The 18954-nt window shown below is 48.7% G+C and overlaps 2 protein-coding genes and 1 long non-coding RNA gene across 4 annotated transcripts in view; 2 read left to right on the top strand and 1 right to left on the bottom strand.

Annotated features, from left to right (window-relative positions):
• The window catches only part of FCGBP (Fc gamma binding protein), a 20613-nt gene extending 15257 nt beyond the window's left edge, over positions 1-5356 (top strand). The window contains exons 12-19 of the mRNA XM_056796092.1: positions 1-13; positions 1180-1747; positions 1911-2482; positions 2976-3555; positions 3825-4024; positions 4138-4515; positions 4746-5014; positions 5171-5356. The exon at positions 1-13 is cut by the window's left edge and continues 595 nt beyond it. Of these exons, the coding sequence (XP_056652070.1) occupies positions 1-13; positions 1180-1747; positions 1911-2482; positions 2976-3555; positions 3825-4024; positions 4138-4515; positions 4746-5014; positions 5171-5180 (2590 nt within the window). The 3' untranslated portion in view covers positions 5181-5356. The remainder of the gene's footprint in view (positions 14-1179; positions 1748-1910; positions 2483-2975; positions 3556-3824; positions 4025-4137; positions 4516-4745; positions 5015-5170) is intronic.
• Positions 5357-13948: 8592 nt separating this feature from the next.
• Positions 13949-18604, top strand: FBL (fibrillarin). 2 transcript variants are annotated; one of them, XM_001368964.4, is made up of 10 exons: positions 13949-14120; positions 14499-14623; positions 15612-15764; positions 15894-16010; positions 16172-16266; positions 16741-16911; positions 17345-17477; positions 17995-18107; positions 18206-18351; positions 18476-18604. In XM_001368964.4, exons 2-10 carry the CDS (start codon positions 14614-14616, stop codon positions 18510-18512), a joined length of 975 nt encoding a protein of 324 aa, XP_001369001.1. In that variant the 5' UTR covers positions 13949-14120; positions 14499-14613; the 3' UTR covers positions 18513-18604. The 2 variants fall into 2 exon arrangements, with proteins under 2 accessions (XP_001369001.1, XP_056652073.1); XM_056796095.1 differs by having other exon boundaries at positions 13953-14623.
• Positions 15921-18874, bottom strand: LOC130453933 (uncharacterized). The gene is made up of 2 exons (XR_008911601.1): positions 18707-18874; positions 15921-17901 (listed from the first exon to the last, which is right to left on the bottom strand). It is a non-coding gene; the product is annotated as an uncharacterized LOC130453933 (long non-coding RNA).
• Between the last annotated feature and the right edge of the window lie 80 nt (positions 18875-18954).

Consider the following 18954-nt stretch of genomic DNA (forward strand, 5'->3'; position numbering starts at 1 on the left):
CCGCAAGCTGAAGGTCAGTAGGGGGGCACCATCTGGGCGCCCACGAGTGGTAGGGTCTGTGATGCAATAACCCAGATCTCTTGGGTTGACCAGCTAAATTTCCTTCAAACGATATTTGTGTTGGGCACTGTGCCAACCCTGGGGGATCCAAACAGAAAGATATTTTTTATTTAAAAAAAAAGACTATCCTTGACCTCAAAGTGCTTACATTCTACCAAAGGGATTTTTTTTTATTTGTCGTTGAATTTTCTTCCTGGAAAAACTCTCCTGAACCAGCTCAGCAGTCATTTACTCTTAGAATAAAGTTACCTAGACGGCAGCTGGGTGGCTCAGTGGATAGAGATCCAGGTCTAGAGACGGGAGGTCCTGGGTTCAAATTTGACCTCAGAGACACTTTCTAGCTGTGTGACCCTGGGCAAGTCCCTTCGCTCCCATTGCCTAGCCCTTCTGCTCTTCTGCCTCGGAACCAAGCATACTATTGAGTCTATGGCAAAAGGTAAGGGTTTAAAAACAAAAGTTTCCTAGAACACGGAGAGGTTTATGAACTCATCCACAGGGAGGCAGCAGAGGGTCTACCCGCTGCCTCTCCATTAGGGGTTAGAAGGTGAGGAGCGCCCACTGTGTAGATGTTAATCAAAACCAGAAAGGGGGGGGTCAGGGAAGATCCATAGCGAAGGCGCCCCTAGAGTTGAGCCTTGAAGGAAGATTTGAAAAATAACAGATGGACGATGCATCCGTGGAAAGGAACCCAACGTGTGGAAACGCGAGTGCTGGCAGCGGCACGGGGCCAGAATAAAGAGGGCAAAGGGGGAGCAGAGGAAAGATGGAGACAGACTGGGGAGGGCCTTTGTTTTTACCTTTTCTGAGGAGGTGGGGGTCAGCCCTGGCCTTAGGGAGATGGCTTGGGATCACTCCAGCCCTCCCGCCGGGGCCCACCCTACAGAAGCTCTACGTGGCTCTGTGCTGCTCACACTCGCCCTCCCACGCTGACCCTCCCCCCGAGTGGATTGCTGGCTCCTGACCAAACACTGACCGGTCACGCGTGCCTCCCCGAGCCCACTAACTGCCCAGCAGTCACGCTACACGGCCCCGGCAGGGACCGGGCATCCCGACTCCCCACCTGGGCGGCCATCGTGCCTAAGTGGCGTGCCTCCCTCGCCTTCCTTCCCTTCCTCCTAGGTGGATGATAAGCTGGTGGCCCTGCCTTTCCGGCTGGACACGCGCCTCCAGGCATACCTCAGCGGCTCAGACGTAGTGCTGGAAACGGCCTTCGGCCTGACTCTGACCTTCGACGGCAATAGCTTGGCCCGCCTGCGGGTCCCCTCTCCGTATGCAGGCACTTTGTGCGGGCTCTGTGGGGACTATGACGGGGATCCTGCCAACGACCTCACGCCCAAGGGTGGCCAGCCAGGCAATGACCCCGTGGCCTTTGGCCACAGCTGGAAAGTAGGAGGCAGTCCGGGCTGCGGCGTCTGTTCCCCCAGTGACTGCCCAGACACCTGTAGCGAAAAGGATCAGGCTCAGTTCGGGGGCCCCGAGGCGTGTGGGGTGATCTCAGCTGCTCCGGGACCGCTCGCCTCTTGCCATGGCCTTGTGGATCCCACTCCCTTCTTCAAGAACTGCTTGCTGGACGCCTGCCAGGCCCAGGGCCATCCCAGCGGCCTCTGCCCAGCTCTGGCCGCATATGTGGCTGCCTGCCAAGCTGCTGGTGCCCAGCTGGACGAATGGAGACGCCCAGACTTCTGCCGTAAGAGGCCCCTCCTGCCACCCTCGCTCTTGCGTTCCCCACCACACCTTCTCCGGACACTCCCCATGGACCCCTTTGGCCTCCCTCCTGACCCTCCCTTCCCTCCTTGCTACCTCTTCTCCCCGCTTCCTCCCCTTCTCTGACTCTCCTTTCCTCCCCACAGCCTTTTCCTGCCCGGCCAACAGCCACTATGAGCTCTGCGGGGACTCGTGCCCCCGGAGCTGCCCCGACCTCTCGGCTCCCCAAGGCTGTGTCTCCACGTGCCGCGAGGGCTGTGTGTGCGACGCGGGCTTCGTGCTCAGCGGGGACACCTGCGTCCCCGTGGGCCAGTGCGGCTGCCTCCACGACGGTCACTATTACCCCCTGGGGGAGACCTTCTTCCCCGGGGCCGACTGTGAGCATCGCTGCGAGTGCGGCCCCGGCGGAGTGGTCACCTGCCGCCAGGGCTCTCCCTGCGGGCCCTACGAGGAGTGCCGCCTGGAAGCTGGGGTCCAGGCCTGCCACCCCACGGGCTGTGGCCGCTGCCTCGTGTCCAGCAGCGTTCACTACGTGACCTTCGATGGCAGAGTCTTTGACTTCCACGGCTCCTGCTCCTACGTGCTCAGCCGGGTGTGCCAGCCGCTGCCCGGCTATGAGGACTTTGCCATCGTCCTGGAGAAAGATGCCAACGGAGACCTGGAGCGCCTGCTGGTGACCGTGGGCGACCAGACCGTGGGCCTGGGCCACGGCCTGAAGGTGAGGGAGCCGCCGCCGAAGCTTGGGGCACGGTGTGGTAGAGAAAGCGGAGAAGAGCTCGGGGCCCTCCTTGCCCCGGCTGAGGAGGCAGCAGGAACCCTCAGAGAGGGCAGGTGGGCAGGAGGAGGCAGGGCTCTCGAAGGGACACTAGTGTGCCATGTAGAATGAAAATGGCGTCGGCCTAGAGTCCAGAGCCCTGGCCCTGGGCACGCCTGGGGAGGCTGGCACGTTAGGTAAGCCTTTGCGCCCTCCTCAGCCCCAGGAGGGGATCAGACTAGGCCTGCCCCCTCAGTAAACCGCTTAGTCTGGTCCCTTCATTTTATAGCTGGGGCCACTGAGGCCCACGGGGCTTCCCCCACGTGAATCGGTGAGCCCACAGTAAAGAGCAGATCAGACTCTCTTCTGGATTCCCGTGCTCCATCGTTTATCCACATGGGAGTGTCTGGGAAGGGCTCCAGGGCAGGGCTGATGGCGCCTCTCTCTGGACCTGTAGATCACCGTGAATGGGGAGCTGGTGGCCCTGCCTGTGACTGCTGGGTCTGTGAGGCTGACCCCAGAGGGCCGGAACGTGATCCTGCAGACGACCCAGGGGCTGCGCATCCTCTTTGACGGCGATGCCCACGTGCTGCTGTCGGTGCCCAGTCCCTACCACAATCACCTCTGCGGCCTCTGTGGCAACTATAATGGCAATTGGAATGATGACTTCCACCTGCCGGACGGCACGGTGACCTCAAATGTGGACACCTTCGGGGCAGCCTGGCGCGTGCCAGGCTACCCCGGGGACCGTCCCTGCGGGGAAGGGGAGGGGGCGGGTTGCTGCCCGGTGTGCTCCGCGGAGCAGACGGCCCCCTATGAGAGTGCCGAGGCCTGTGGGCGGCTCCGAGACCCCCAGGGCCCCTTTGCTCCCTGCCATGCAGTGCTGAGCCCCTCTGAGTATTTCCGCCAGTGTGTATATGATTTGTGTGCCAACCGAGGTAATTCCAGCTCCTTGTGCCGCAGCCTGGGCACCTATACAGCGGACTGCCAGGCTGCCGGGGTCACTCTGAAGCCTTGGAGGAACAGCCGCTTCTGTCGTAAGTCACCACGGACAGGGGTCTGGGGCGGGATGGGCGTAGCAGATGGGCTCCAGGAGCTCTTCTCCTTCTGGGCTAATGATGGGTTGCTGTGCCCTCTTATGCAATGGAAAGGGGGGCTCATGAGCAGGAAATCGGGATGCTCAATAGGCATCAGCAGTGTTGGGACAGGCCAAAAAGGCAATCCCATATCCACATGAGGTCCACAGGGGGCAGGAGGAGAAGCTGGGCCCCTGAAGCCTTCTCCTGTCCCCGTGCTTCTCCTTCAGCACTCAGCTGCCCAGCTCACAGCCACTATTCAGTCTGCGTGCATGGCTGTGAGGCCTCCTGCTCTGGGCTCTCTGGCCTCGGGTTCTGCACCACCCGCTGCTTTGAGGGCTGTGCTTGTGACCAAGGATTCCTGCTGTCCCAAGGAGTCTGTGTTCCTATCCAAAACTGTGGCTGCGTCCTCCAGGGAAGCTACCTCCCGGTAAGGCCTATAATGCCGCGGTCCTGGGAAGGGGCACAAGACATCTAGGGCCAATCCCACGGACTTGGGAGCCTCTGATGGTTAGTCTGAGACCCTTGTCCATCTGTTGCCAGGGCAACTCATCCTTGGTGTCTTCGGACTGCTCTCAACGGTGCACCTGTGCCATTGGGGGCAAACTGAACTGTGAGGCCATGAGCTGCCCCGCAGACACTGTGTGCCAAGTCCAGGGAGGATCCAGGGGCTGCAAGGGCCCAGTTGGCGTCTGCTCTCTCTCCACTAACCTCAACACCTTTGATGGGCTGAAGACCCAAGCTGGCTCTTCTGGCATCTTTGAGCTCTCAACCCTCTGCTCCAAGAACCCCACAAATGATTTCTGGTTCCGTGTGTTGGCCGACTTCCAGCTTTGCCTCAATGGCTCCAAGCCTGTGAGCCAGGCCCATATCTTCTTCCAGGATGGTCTGGTTACTCTGACATCAACTAGTGGAGTTTGGGTGAGCCACTGAGGGGGTCTGCTTCCATGGTTTGGGGCAATCCTGGCTCTAGAGCATTCTCTCTTCATTTTCCTGTCTCTCTTTGTCTCTCCTATTTGTCTATCCTTCCACATTTCCCTCTGTGTTTTTTTCTCTTTTTGCCTAGATTTTCATCAGGCATCATTTCCCTAGTCCTGTCTTTCTGCCTCAGTTTCTCAGACCCTCCATTTTCTCTCACCTCTGGCCCTCAGGTGAATGGACAACAGGTGACCCTCCCAACTAAGGTGCTTACATCTGTGTCTGTGCACAAGTCTGCTGATGGATCCTTCCAAGTGCGTCAGGATGGAGGAATACATGTACAGCTCAGCCCAACTGGGGAGCTGAGCATAACAGTTGATGAGGCCCATGCTGGGAAGTTGTGTGGTGCCTGTGGAAACTTTGATGGGGACCAGACCAATGACATGGACCCCTCAGGGAAGGCAGCCCTAGATGGCTGGAGAGCTAAGGACTTCTCCCCATGGTAAGGAGTTTAGATGCTGGGTTCCCTGAGGATCAATGGCTAGAAACTAGGGTTTATGAGAAGAATGGAGACTGGGGGTCCTGGAGGCGCCTAGGAAGAAAGTAGGCTGTGCTTTGGTGACTGGGGGGTGGTATTAAGCAAGTATCTTTCTTCCAGTTTTGCCTGATTCATGGACCTCCCTGCATCATTGTGAAGCACATCAGCATCCATGGAGTATCAATACACGATGGTTATTGTGCCTGGAGACTGAGGGAAGAAGTTGGGACAACAGACCCCCTTCTCCCAGTTAGTCAATAAGACCATTTCTGAGAAATGTTAATAAAACTCTAAATACGATTTGGAACAAGCCCATGTGTCTATGTGTGCTTCCTCTACCTCAAGGCTTAACAAGCTTAGAGGTAAAATATGTCTGTGCCTTGATGATCTCTGCCTTCATACCTCATCTCATAATCCTTATCCAGTGCTAGGGAAACTACAGGGGGAGAAATTATCTAAACAAACTCAAAGACGAGACCTTATCCTATGGCCCACCTGCCTTGGAGGAGAGGGAGAGACTCTGGGAGACTGGACCATGCCCACTTCTATATTCCCTCTCACTCAGCTGATTTGCCCCAAGAGCTTTGGTTCCTAGTTACAACTCTGCTTTCATCATGTCCCAGAAGTCAACAATCCTTCATAGCAGAAAGGTTTCCCACTCCCATATTGTACCTAGACAGACACACTCATACCCCGTTGGTAGAATTGTGCTTTGGTCCGAGCTATCAGTCAGCAAGCATTCAACACTTCCCTTGTGCCTGACACTATGCTAAGGACTGGGGTTATAAAATAAGGCAAAAACAATTTCTGCTTTCAAGGAGCTCACATTCTAGTGGAGTGGACAACAGAAATATTTAACTAATACATAGAAGACATATACAAGATAAATTGGAGTTAATCTCAGAGGGAAGGCCCTGACATTAAAGGGGGATTGAGAAAGGCTGCCTGAAGGAAGTAATAGAAGTAAGGAAGATGGAGATGAGAAGGGAGAGAAGTCCAGGCATAAGGTACAGCTAATGAAAATGCCTGGAGTCTGGAGATAGAATGTCTTGTATGCAGAACAGGAAGATAGCCAAGCATCACTGGATATCCAAGTATGGTTTGTGGAGGGGAATAAAGAGTGAAAAGACAGGAAGGGCAAGAATGGGCCAGGTTAAGCAAAAGCAAAGGAAAGGATTTTATATTTGATTCTGTAGGCAATAGGGAGCCAGAGGAGTTTATTGAATTAGGGGTGACATGATCAGACCGGACCCTAGGGGAAAAAAAATAGCTGAGTGGAACCCATTCTGGAAAACAATGCTGAGTGTGTAATTAGAATCTGTTAGCCTAAAAACTACAATTCCCAGCACCCCACTCTCCTCATGTTACGTGCTGACATAGGGAGGATATAAATTTGGTGTAGCCCCATCTCTTGCTCTTGTCTTCCTGTTGAGGCTTTGGTGGAGACTTTTTAAACAGGCCAGGAGAACTTAGTCACATGGTCTTAATTTTATTAAATAATTAAGTTTTTTTAAACTTCTATTTCCTTTTATTCCTTCTACTTCAAGTGATTAATAAACTTCATAAAAATATAATTCTTGGTAAGTTGGATATTAATTTAAATCCTACATTTATAGCAACCAGAAGTAGGGTTTAGAACCCTAGCTCTGCTCTAAGTTGTAGAGCAGGTTTTTAAAGACAGATTAGTTAAAATCCTTTGATGCTTGATGTTGCTGTTGCTCCTCCTGCTCCTACTACTGCTGTTGCTGTTGCTGTTGCTGCTGCCAATTGCTGCCGCCTCAAGTCTCTTGAACACACAAGCTGGGGGTCCTTGCAAGCCACTTTCTGGGCAGCTGATAAAACATAAATTCCTCTTTCCCTTACATTGCCAATAGCTGAGTGCCTTGGAAGCCCGGGCGTTTCTGTTAGGCAACAATCAGCCTCCCAAAGGCTTTTTCCTGAGGAGACACTTCCACCCTGCCCACATGGGTCTCAAGTGTGTAGTAGCTTAGGGTTGAAACACTTTTTAGTCTATCAGCTGCCTATCCCCACTTACTCCTACCCCTATTTAACCTCCCAGGTCAATTTTAAACTAACCTAGGGGGGCTTCCATGCTCCTGGCTGTGGGAATTGGGACTGAGGTGTTAACCCATATGGAGGTCTCCCATGCCGACCTCTAGACCCTGAACCCACCCTGCGTGGGGGTGTAGCTTAATGGATTGAGGGTCAAGCCTAGAGACAATAGATCCTAGGTTCATAATCTGGTCTATGACGCTTACAGACAGGAAGTAGAATTGTAAGCATGGCCCACTCTATGAAAAAGAATTGTATTACCTATCTCAAATAGCTCCAAGTTTTAGGATGTTTTAGGATGTCTTTTCTTCCTACCATTCCTGGGTGCACTTGTCCTTGTGAATAGCTTGAATAATCATGAGATTCAAGGGATTGAATCAAGAGATTCATCTCCCTACACCCCCTTGCCATTTTGGCCTGCCCAGTCTCTGCAACACATCCAATATGAGATTCATCCACACTATGCCCAGTGCAGGTATGGGGAATCCCAGAAGTGTGACCAAAGGAATCTAGATGGATACTGAGGAGGGGAAGGAAATCTAGAGTCTGGAGGTGAATTTTTAAGTCTTTTCAGACTCCATTATTAACTCTTTCAGTTTTGTTTTCCTTCAAATAGTGAAGAGAAGTCTCTATCGGAATTGGAGAAAAGGGACTCTTGAATTCAGTGCCTGTATCCTGTTATATATATTGTATTTGCAGATTGTTTGTTTTAAGATTTAATTGTTCTTTTTTAAGTTGACATATTAATCTAATCTATTATATTCTGTTACACTATGTCATTTGCAACTACTGTGTTTTGGTCATTAGCTCTATGTCTTTAAATTGTCTTTATTTGTACCCTCCCCATATGACTGAACTGAAGAAAATATCATTGTAAAAGCCCATAGACTAGATATGCAAACCCTTTTCCATGGCAAAACCATAGGTCCTTATGGAAGCTTAGGTTTGTCACCAAATCCATCAAGGTCACATGTTGCCTAAAAGGCCTTTTATGCCTTTTTGCCTTTGTTAATTGTCACATAGATGATGATGGATGGACTCCATCAAACTATTTACAACTTGTGTATAACCTTTGAAAATTTAACGACCTAAAAATCTCTCACAAGAGAGCCATTATAGAGTGCCAAGGAAGCACAAAGTTAATCTGCACAGTGCCTACAAGCTCAAGGTCAAGGAGACTGACCGAGACTGACCAATCCTTAAGGAATTGATGAGAATCTGCGCCAAGAAAGAGGACTTGTTTTGGGGTTTGAGAAAGCAGCTGTTTGACAATGTCAGACACAGAATTTCCCCATTATATATTCCAAAAAGTACCTCAATTTGGCTAGAATATTGACCTATCCCTGAGAGCAAAGGTAAAATCAGACCAGGGAATGCTATTTCCCATCTGCTACAAAAATCTAATCCCTTTTCTATATTTCATAAGTGTGGCAAATTTCTGTAGTCCTGGCTGCTGATTAGGTAAATGTATGTTGCTGCAATGATCCTACAGGCACTTTATTGGGCCCTGATTCTAGGACCTATTATAGGTTTATTCTTGCCTACTCAGAATTTTTATATTCTATTTAATTTTGATTTTTTTCTTTTCCTCTATTTTTTTTTATGCTTTTGATTTCCTTTTAACAATTCACATACCTCATAACTTAGCCATGTATCCCTGGGTGATCCATGTGTTTGTCAACACTCTCCTGGGGGGGGGGGTGTATAATTGTCATAAAATTCTAGTTTTATAAAAAAATTTTCTTGTTTGAGAGTAAGTTTAGGATAAGAAACCTGCTACCTCCCCGAATCAAGAAAGTGAACTGGTTAGAGAAGGCATCATGAAGATGCCTGCAGAAACCACACATTGTACCAAAAGATCCAGAATGAACTTTGGGATGTAGTGAAATTGAATTGTGGGGGGGTTAATGCATTTCTTTTGAATATAAACTCTTATGCCTAAGGGGACTGTCCTTTAATTTAATTTAATTAATTTAATTTTTGTCAATGCACCTAGCAAACACTGGTTTTGCTAAGATAGTTATGTTTAAATGATCAATCGGGGAAACCAGTCTCCCAAAGGACCACAGGGAGATTTGTGTAATTGGAATCTGTTACCCTAAAAACTACAATTCTCAGCCCCACTCTCCTCACGTTCTGTGCTGATATAGGGAGGATATAAATTTGGTGTAACCTCGCCTCTCGCTCTCTTGTCTTCTTGTCTTAGCTTTGGTAGAGTGGACTTTTTAAACAGGCCAGGAGAACTTAGTCACGTGGTCTTAATTTTGTTAAATAATTAAGTTTTTTTTAACTTCTATTTCCTTTTATTCCTTCTACTTCAAGTGATTATTAATAAACTTCATAAAAATATAATTCTTGGAATGTTGGATATTAATTTAAATCCTACATAAGATGGAGATTACATTCTCCAGAAAATCCACAATAGCAACAGCAATAGAGCTTTACAGTTTGCAAAGCACTTTTACATATATTAGCTCATTTGACATTTATTAGCTATGAACTTAAATACCAGAAGTGTTATTGGGGAAAACTACCACTCACCATGGCTTTTAAATGTCGCAGGACACCCTCCCTCTTCCTTTAAGGAAAAATTATTGTTCTCATAAAACAATCTACACAGATCATTTTCTTAGCTTGTATTTAATTCAAATAAAAATAAGGGCATTAAATTTCAAAATTTGCTCCAATGCTAACTGATTAGCTATTCTTCAGTTATTTTTATTTTTAAATTGGAGGCATTTCAGGAAATCAGGTTAGCATATTTAACAGATCTGCTGCCCCTTTAGGGTCACATACAAAGATAATTTAGCTTCATGTTCACTTTTCATGTGGGAAATGCAGCAAACAGCTAGATAGCACAATTCATCTGTGTTATGAACCTACACCTGACTGCAGCAGTAGATTGCTCCCATGTGGAAATTTGTCCAACAGGTACCAACACCAACTTGACCCTGCTTAAGTACACATACTGTATTATATAATCATGGGGCTATAGTCTGTGTCAGCCAGGGCAAATTCATCCACATTGATCTCATTTTGTTGACATTGATTTGATTTTCCCCCCACTGGGGAAAAAAGAAAGGGGAATGTTTTTGTGTGAAAGTTGAACTAAAAATTATCCAATAATGTTGGTCATCATTTTGTACCTGACTCTCTGAACTGGGAAGACCCTCCAATTAGGAAAACTATGCAATCCAATTCAACCCCCTTCTTTTACAGATGAGGAAACCAAAGAATAGGTAGACTATTAGGAAGAGGTTGTAAATCCCATTGTTATGGGTAAATAAAAAGCTGTTAGTTAAACTATTTACTGGCTTTTGATAGATGGCCAGAGGCAACTGTTTTAGCTGCTATTTATACAGCTAAAGCTGACTATAATAGGTATAATTAATCTGGACTAACATTAAATATTAATAACAAAATAGTAATGTTATATTACCAGTTATAATCAGTTAAAGCTGTCAGAATCTAGTTTCAGGCAGTGAATTGAAGGCTGGATGCAGTCTAATATAACATGAATTTATTATGGAAGAGAGGTATAAAAAGAAAAACAGGAGGTGGAAATAGGAGTTAGGAATAAGGTAGGAAATCTATAATTCCCTAATATTAAATTTGTCTAAAAAACACAACCTGGGCCCAAACTGGCTCCTTACAGAGCTTCTTCTTGTCTGTAGAACAGACCTCCTTAATCTACACTCGCTGTCTAAAAATTAAATTCTATCTTATTACCTTATACTAGACGATGAACCTTAATTTCTAATGAAATCCTAAAGTAATCTATAAATGAATTTATAGATTACTTTAGGATTTCATTAGAAATTCTGAGTCAATTCCAAAGATCACACTGCCTGTGACAGTTTCCACAAACCAGCTCTCTGACTCCCCCTGGAGTTCCTCTAAAATTAATGGTTTGATTAAAATATATGAAAAGCATAAATAATAATGGTGGTTGCCAATTCAAAGTATTATTGCTTAAAGTTGAAATGACTTTAATAGCTTTTATTTACAAAAGAGGTAGAAAGACTGAAAGTAGAGAAATATAAAGGATAGAGAAGATATTTTAGCCTATCTAACTAAATATTGCTCCGGTGCTGACTCAGCTAGGACTTGTTGACCTTCAACTGGAATTAAACTCTCTCCAGAAGATAGGAAGAGAAAGCCAGCTATCCACTCACCCAAGTTTTTTTCCAAACTGCAGGTCAAGACAATGACTGGAGCTGAAGGTGACTCCTGAGGCCGACTTTCTTCCTTGAGTCAACCTTCTTCTTAAAGCTGACTTCCTTCTTGTAGTTGATTTTTTTTTAGCCCCAGAAATTCGGGACCTTTTATAGTGGCTTCATGTCCCTTCCCCTCTTCTTAAGGGCCAATCACAGCTTCCAAATTGCCCAGCACTGCCCAGGGGGCAATGTTTGTGGGAACCACTTCTCCCCTTCTGGAGAGGTGAATACTCATCAAAAGGTTTCACAGATTCCTGGCTGATTGAGGGGTCAATTCTCATTTCCTGGTTGATTGAGTTGAAAGGGTGGAGAGCTCCTCCACCTAGTGCCAAGTAGAGTGTTCAAGCTTTTGTTGATTCAATTCAAATGTAGACAAAGAAGAGTTAATTCTGTCTTCACAATCTTGTGAGGTACTAAGTAGGGGTACTTAAGTTATTGTTAACCAAAGTGTTAACTAAAATTAGACAAAAGGATTCCCTTTCACAAGTGTAAACTCAAAGAGAACAAAGAATTCCCTTTTACATCTCAAGACTAGGCCTCAAATCTAGACCTCTTTTCTCAGAGTACTGAGAAGGAAAAAAAAACCTCAGTCACTAAGCTTTTGATCACAAATCATAAGTTTTTTTCTTCAGCTTTCTTAAATCTCTTTTTCTTTCTCTCCAATTGCCACCAACTGTCTGTCAGAGCAAGGGCTCAAACACCCACCCCTGTTCTCCTAGACTGCCAGAGAACATGGAGGTCAGAATTCTTTTTTCACTGGACTTTTATGCTATTCCCTTAAAGGGCCCACAGCAAACTTTGTCTCCTCTCTTAAAGGGGACAGGTTAAAAGTGGAAAAACCTTCTCTCTGGCCTAAAACTTATTTTTACTAAAACTAAATAAGATCCTTATCACAACACCATCTAAGACTGAAGTTATATGCTCAAACTGTTTAATTTTTTAAAAACTTAGTTCTGAGGGTAAACTGTTCATATCTTTCAATGCCCAACAAGTTGGTTTCAGAAACACACTTTACCAGATTCATTCACAGCCTTTGGACACCTTCCCAGAGGACCCTGCCCCAACCAGTATTTCCTGCCCCGGGACACAGCACCTCCAAGCCCCTTTCTCCCAAAAGACTTCAGCTTTTTGGTCTTGTCCTTTCCTCATTAAGACCATTCCACCACTTAAATCTACTTAGTGACAACTCAGACTTTTGTCAAGGGGGAATAGGGAATTGGGGAAGTTTATGTAGTGGGGAGTGTGATGTGTGGCTCATTGGGAAGCAAGAATAGACATCTCAAGTGTCTCTTGTGCCTACTCTTTTCCAAGAGAGATTTGAGTCTTGCCAGGAGGGGAAGCAGTAAGTTGGAACCAGAGACTGGCCATGGTGCTCTCCTTCTCCAAGGGAGGGGGAGGACTGAGCTACAATGATATCTTTTAGATCCCTTAAACATTATTAGGCTAGGGTCAAGATAACTTCCTGATCACTGTTCACTAATGGGGAAAGTGGGAACCCAAAGTTTATATCCAATGCCTGACCCCCTTCCCACCAAACACCAGGTCCACAATGAACACACATATCACAAATAGCATAGAAACCCATTTATCCAAGTTGATAGTAAAAATAGTAATCAGAGGAAGTATACATATGAATATATATCAGACAATAAAGATTGAAAAGGCTCTCCCATTGAGAGCAAAGTAACTTAGCTCAATCAAACCAACAAAGAATCCCAAATTTCACCCAAGAGGGAAAATTTATTGAAATCTCAAATATAGCTAGCTGTAAGGGTTGTAAAATAAATGTGTATTGGTTTGTTTTTTATCTATATTTTAAATACATCGTTAAATAGGTAATATGGTCAATATAGAGAGATCTGAACCATATCAACAAAAGATCTTTGTGGTCCTCAATGATTTTTAATAATGTAAAATGGATCTGAAATTAAAAAGCTTGAGAATCACTATCCTAAAGAATTGTGTCTAGACAGCAGTTTAAGGCAGTGGGCCTCATAAGGACGATGAAGAACAGTATTTGAGGGTCTAGAGCCCTCTGGTGGCCCGTGGAGAATAATGAAGCCTTGAAGAAGGCTCTCCTGACATGCCTGATGGCTCAGGGAGCCACCTAAATGGACAACTTAAGATTCTGAACTCTTTTGCTGTATAATTGAGACACACTGCCTTTCTCTAGAGAGAGGAAAGTGGTGTGTGAACTATTCTGAAATGCTTACAACAAACAGCTCAACTGTCGTGCAATGTCCTACGTTGACCAAATGAAACTTCTTAACGTTCTACTTGGATAGCATTCCATTGAGACTTCACCAAACTGGCCACTGTGTCCCACAGGAGAGATAAGTAATGGCCATCTTGTCTGCTCAAGGGAACCAGAAGTCCCCCCACATCCCCCCAACTGAAGGTGGACTGCCTTGTAGCAAATTTACAGGCTCTGGCCCATGGGGTGGGCAGATGCGGCTGTTTTGCGCCACCATCCAACTGGGGTGAAGAGTAGAAGGTAAAGCTCCCTGAGGGCAGAACCTACCTCCATTCTATCCTATCTCCCCAGGATACGGCTCAGTGCCTGCCCATTAATCACTTAACACGTGATTTTGTCACTTAATTGAAGGAAGTGTGTTTCTTACGCAACCTCAGGAAGTCCAGCTGGTGGCGGAGGAAGGGAGAAAGGCAGTAAGCGATACCGCCGCCTCGCGGCCTCCCCAGACCCGGCAGCGGGAAACCGCCTCCCATTTCACGTGGCCACGAGCCTTTTCCGAACCCACTGCCGACGTTTCCTAGGGAACCGACGTATTCTCTTTCCTGGGGTGAGTTGTGAGAGCATGTGTGGAAAGGGCATCTATTCGAAACTACATATCCCATGAGGCCCCTAGAACTCCGGGCGCCCCACGTTCCCCTTTACGCCTCCCTTCCCTTCAACTTCTCGACCCCGGAAATTCTGCTCTGCGTCCTGGAACGCTATAGGACTACTTTTCCCAGGATTCCACCGGCCCCCTCCAAGGTGACGTAAGCGGACAACGCGAGAGGAGGAAACCTGGAGGGTGGGGGTGCGTATTCCAGACTGTGCAGACGTAGAGGAGGAAAGCCCGTCCTGAGGTCCTAGTGCGTGCATGCGTAGTGCGTGTGTCGTAGTACGTAAGCCGACCTCTCGGCGCACGCCGATTCCCTCTTGCTTCCCTTGCTAGCAATCAAGGGATTCCAAGGCCCGGTGGCGCGTGCGACCCGCGTGTCCGTTGGCGGCCGCCGTAGCCACCGCCCCCGCCGCTGCTTCCGCTTCCTCCGTGCATCGAGCCGCGTGCCATGAAGCCGGGTGAGCATAGGGGCCGAGCCGGGAAGGAGAGTAGAGCTTGGGGCCCTGTGGTGGAGCAATCGCCCCCAGACACGGGTCCCATCACCTTAACTCCGTTTACTATTCTGTAGCCGGAGGGACGGGAGGGATGGCAGTACCGCCCATAGGATCCCTGCAAGCCGCGGCCACTCGCTCTTCCTGGGGACCCCCAGACGCGGCAGCGTCTTCCACATTGCCCGTCCTGCAAGCGGGGACCCTGAGGCCCGCAGCATGGACCACAGCTAGGAAGCGTCTCACTAGCTGGCCCTGAAGTTTGGAGCTTCCAACTTTTACGAACCCCGGATCTTGGATTTGGGGGTGCTGCCTAACTGGGGGAGCCCACCTTGAGGTTGTCCTGAGTCCCCTAGGCATAAACTAGAGGTAGTCTGATTTGTAGGGCACCTTGCCTCTGCACACCCCTAGTTTGCCCCAGGATCGTCCGGGGGCTTGAGAGCTCGAAATGGAAGCCTAGGCCTTCTCTGAGACCCACCTTCTGGAACCGGGCTTGTCGTTGAGGATGCTGAGTGGGATCGTGGGCCTAAGCGCCACAGATTCATCCCTTCTTGGCCCGATTTTCCCCCATGGGGTGAAGGGACCTCAGGATTTGGAGGTCTTTATGATGGAGTGAGGTATCTCACTATGACCAACTTGTCATGCTTGACAGTCTGGAGAAGCTTCAGCCTTCTCCCCTCTCCTCTGCCTCTAAAAGACTAAACATTCCTCTCCCACGCCCAGGTTCTTCTCTGGGGTTCATAGCTCTCCATGGTTCCTCAAGTGGAGGGCATTGAGAACTTTTATCACCTCCCACATCACTTTTGGAGATGAGGAAAGGCCTCCCCCTCCCCCTTGTAAGATTTCTTTCTTACTCCCAGTCACATGCACTTGAACTCCTAGGTTTGCAATCTAAGGTGCAGGTGAGAGCAGGTGGAGGGCGAACTCCACTCACCACCTGGATTTTTTTGGTCCACAGGATTCAGCCCCCGAGGGGGTCGGGGTGGGTTTGGAGGGCGTGGAAGAGGTGGTGACCGAGGAGGCCGAGGAGGCTTTGGAGGAGGCCGAGGAGGTTTTGGAGGACGTGGTCGAGGTGGCTTTGGAGATCGAGGGGGCCGAGGAGGTGGACGAGGTGAGTTGGTGTTGATGGGCTCACAGGGCTGGCCTGGAGTTAGTTGGTGGGCAAGGAACAAACCCTCATGTATTTAGGATGAAGGGGCAAGGAATCAGGTTCTGGCCCCTCATATGTTGTCTCCTGCAGGAGGGTTCCATTCACCTGGTGGTCGGGGCCGAGGCACTCCCCGAGGCCGGGGCCGAGGTGGTCGAGGAGGTTTCCAAGGAGGAAAGAAGGTTACTGTAGAACCTCATCGGCATGAGGGTAAGGACATATCTAGTATGAAGTGGTAGAAAAATAACCATTGTGCAATTCTGCCTTTTCTGTTACAAATTTTCATTATTTCAGGGGGATAGGATATCTAAGAGAGAACATGGTGGATAGGGTGCTGCTCATAGGTCTCACTGGCCCTTTTTCTTTATCAGGAGTTTTTATTTGTCGAGGAAAGGAAGATGCTCTTGTCACAAAGAACATGGTACCAGGAGAGTCAGTTTATGGAGAGAAGAGAATCACTGTAGAGGTGAGAATTGGGAACATGAGACTTTTGGCAGGAAGGGTTGTGGGACAGGTCCCCATTTCAGTCTATCATTAAAGCATTTAGCTAATGCTGCAATTGCAACAAAGGGGGAAATTTTTGCCTATGTTAAAGGAACACTGTCAACACACAAATAACCTATATGTGGAATAAATTGGAAACTATCACAGGGAAGACGATATTATGGGGATCAAAAAAGGTTCCTTAGAAAGTGAGATTGTAGGTGGGGGTTGAAGAAAGCCAGAGTGGGTAGGAGATAGGAGGGAAGATCATTCTAAGCCTGGGAGAACCTGTCAGCCAGTAGAAATGCCCGAAGTGGGAGACTGGGTGTCAAGAGAAAAGCAAGTCCACCACATTGAATCCCAGGCTGTGTTTTTGAGGGGAGTAAGGAGTAGAAGACTGGGATATAGGAGCATCAGGTTATACAAGACTGACTCTTGCTTTTCTCAACCCCTTCAGGATGGTGAGGCAAAGTTGGAGTACCGCGCTTGGAACCCATTCCGATCAAAGCTGGCCGCTGCCATCCTGGGTGGAGTAGATCAGATTCACATCAGACCTGGAGCCAAAGTACTCTACTTAGGAGCAGCTTCAGGCACCACCGTCTCACATGTCTCTGATATTGTGGGCCCTGTAAGTCTGGGAGACCCCTTCACTCTAGGGAAAGAAAAAGAACTGAGAGGGGGGTCTTGCCCAAAGTTCCCTCACTGCCAAAATACAAAGGCCAAAGAGCTGATTGTAAGTTACATGAACAAGACTCTTCAGCAGGCCTGGAACTGAGCAAAGGGGCTTGAGTTAGGACATCTGGTACAGCAGGAAAGCCTAGTGATTTTTGCTTGGCTCCTGCTACTCATTTGGTGGCCAGGGACAAGTCCCTTTAAAACGCTGTTAGCACCATGGGTTGGATGTAATGATACTCAAGGGTACTGTCTACTCTGATCAACTACTGAACTGTGAAATGGATCCATCCAAGGCAGATATTCTGGTCTGGGTCTTAGCCGGAAGGGCTGGGTGGTGGGTTTTGGTCGTGGGACAGGGAGACAGTGAGTTCTCCTCTGCTGCTCAGGAAGGCCTAGTCTATGCTGTTGAGTTTTCTCATCGATCTGGCCGAGACCTCATCAATGTGGCCAAGAAGAGGACAAACATCATTCCTGTCATTGAGGATGCACGACACCCCCACAAATACCGAATGCTTATTGGTGAGGACCCAGGGTGTACACTGTCTTAGTAGATAGGACTGCAGCTCAGTATATTCTGAGCTCATGCTAAGAAAGCTGAAAGTGAAGGCAGGAATGATCTGCCCCTTACCTGTAGAAGGCAAACTAAGAAGAGCCAGGGATAGAGAGGGCACTAGGGGTATCTGGTCAAAAAAATCCCGATTCAGATCCTACCTCAGTTACTTTACTGGCAAGCCTGCCCTAGGCAGCTTACTTAATCTGCCTGGCTTTTGATTTCCTCCTCTATAAAAAAGAGAGATTTCAAGGATTTAAAAAGCTATTTGTAAAGCATTTTGCAAACCTTTGCCAGGGAGTGATGTGGTTAGAGCTGTTCCTTCAGATTGGGTTGGCAGTCTTCAGAATTGAGTGGAGGGACAATAGATGAGGTGGAGACACTTGTCAGCATCTGTAGGTGACAGGAATAAATCTTTGGAGGAAGGAAGAGCCTGGGTGCTCTAGGCTGCCCATCTCTGGTACCCTTCCTTTCCTCTGCCCTCAGGGATGGTGGATGTGATTTTTGCTGATGTGGCCCAGCCAGACCAGTCCCGAATTGTGGCTCTCAATGCCCACAACTTCCTGCGCAATGGTGGACATTTTGTAATCTCCATCAAGGTAAAGTTCCCTGGCTACATTCTGGAGGGGGTGGAATGGGGGGGAAGAGACTCTCTAGGGCTGGTAGTCCCAATGACCACCTCTCTTCTCTCTTCCAGGCCAACTGCATAGACTCCACAGCCTCCCCTGAAGCTGTGTTTGCCTCGGAAGTGAAGAAAATGCAGCAGGAAAACATGAAGCCCCAGGAACAGCTCACCTTGGAGCCCTATGAGCGGGACCATGCTGTGGTGGTGGGCGTATACAGGTGAGGCTGGGAAGGGGGAGCTCTTTGGACAGAGCAGGGGGCCCTATTTCGGGAGGGGGAGGGTGTTGATGTTGGGGAGCCCCCAGGTACTGCCCCTGCTCTGAGGTTTCCTTTCTCCCTACAGGCCGCCCCCCAAGCAGAAGGAAGCAGCTGCCAAGTAGCGCCTGCCTCTCTCGATCCCTGCCCCGCCCTCATTTTCTACTCTAGCTGTTTTGTCAGATCTTTGTATTTTCTATTAAAAGGCGTGACCCCATGTGACTCCTGGATTCTCAAAGGGTTAAAGGGGGGGGGTGGAGGACAGGCGAACACGGCGCCTGCGCTCTGGGCCATCCGCTGATGCTCGCCCTGTAGTTACCCGGAGAGGTCGGGCGTCGACCTCTGCGACGCATGCCTCGTCCTAATACCTAAAGCGCGCAGGCGCGTTTCAGGCCACAGCCTCTGGGCGGGGCCTGTGCTGACTGGGGCGCATGTCTCTTCTAAGCCTGGCGCAGGCGTATGGGACTCTGTCCCGGTGCCTGAGTCACGTGTCGAGGGAGGATGGGAGGGGGCAGGGGGCGGAGTCCAAGCCGGGGGGGCCGGTTTGTTGTGGTCGCCATTTTGCTG

The sequence above is a fragment of the Monodelphis domestica genome, chromosome 4 (genome assembly GCF_027887165.1).
Source record: "Monodelphis domestica isolate mMonDom1 chromosome 4, mMonDom1.pri, whole genome shotgun sequence".
Lineage (NCBI taxonomy): Eukaryota > Metazoa > Chordata > Mammalia > Didelphimorphia > Didelphidae > Monodelphis > Monodelphis domestica.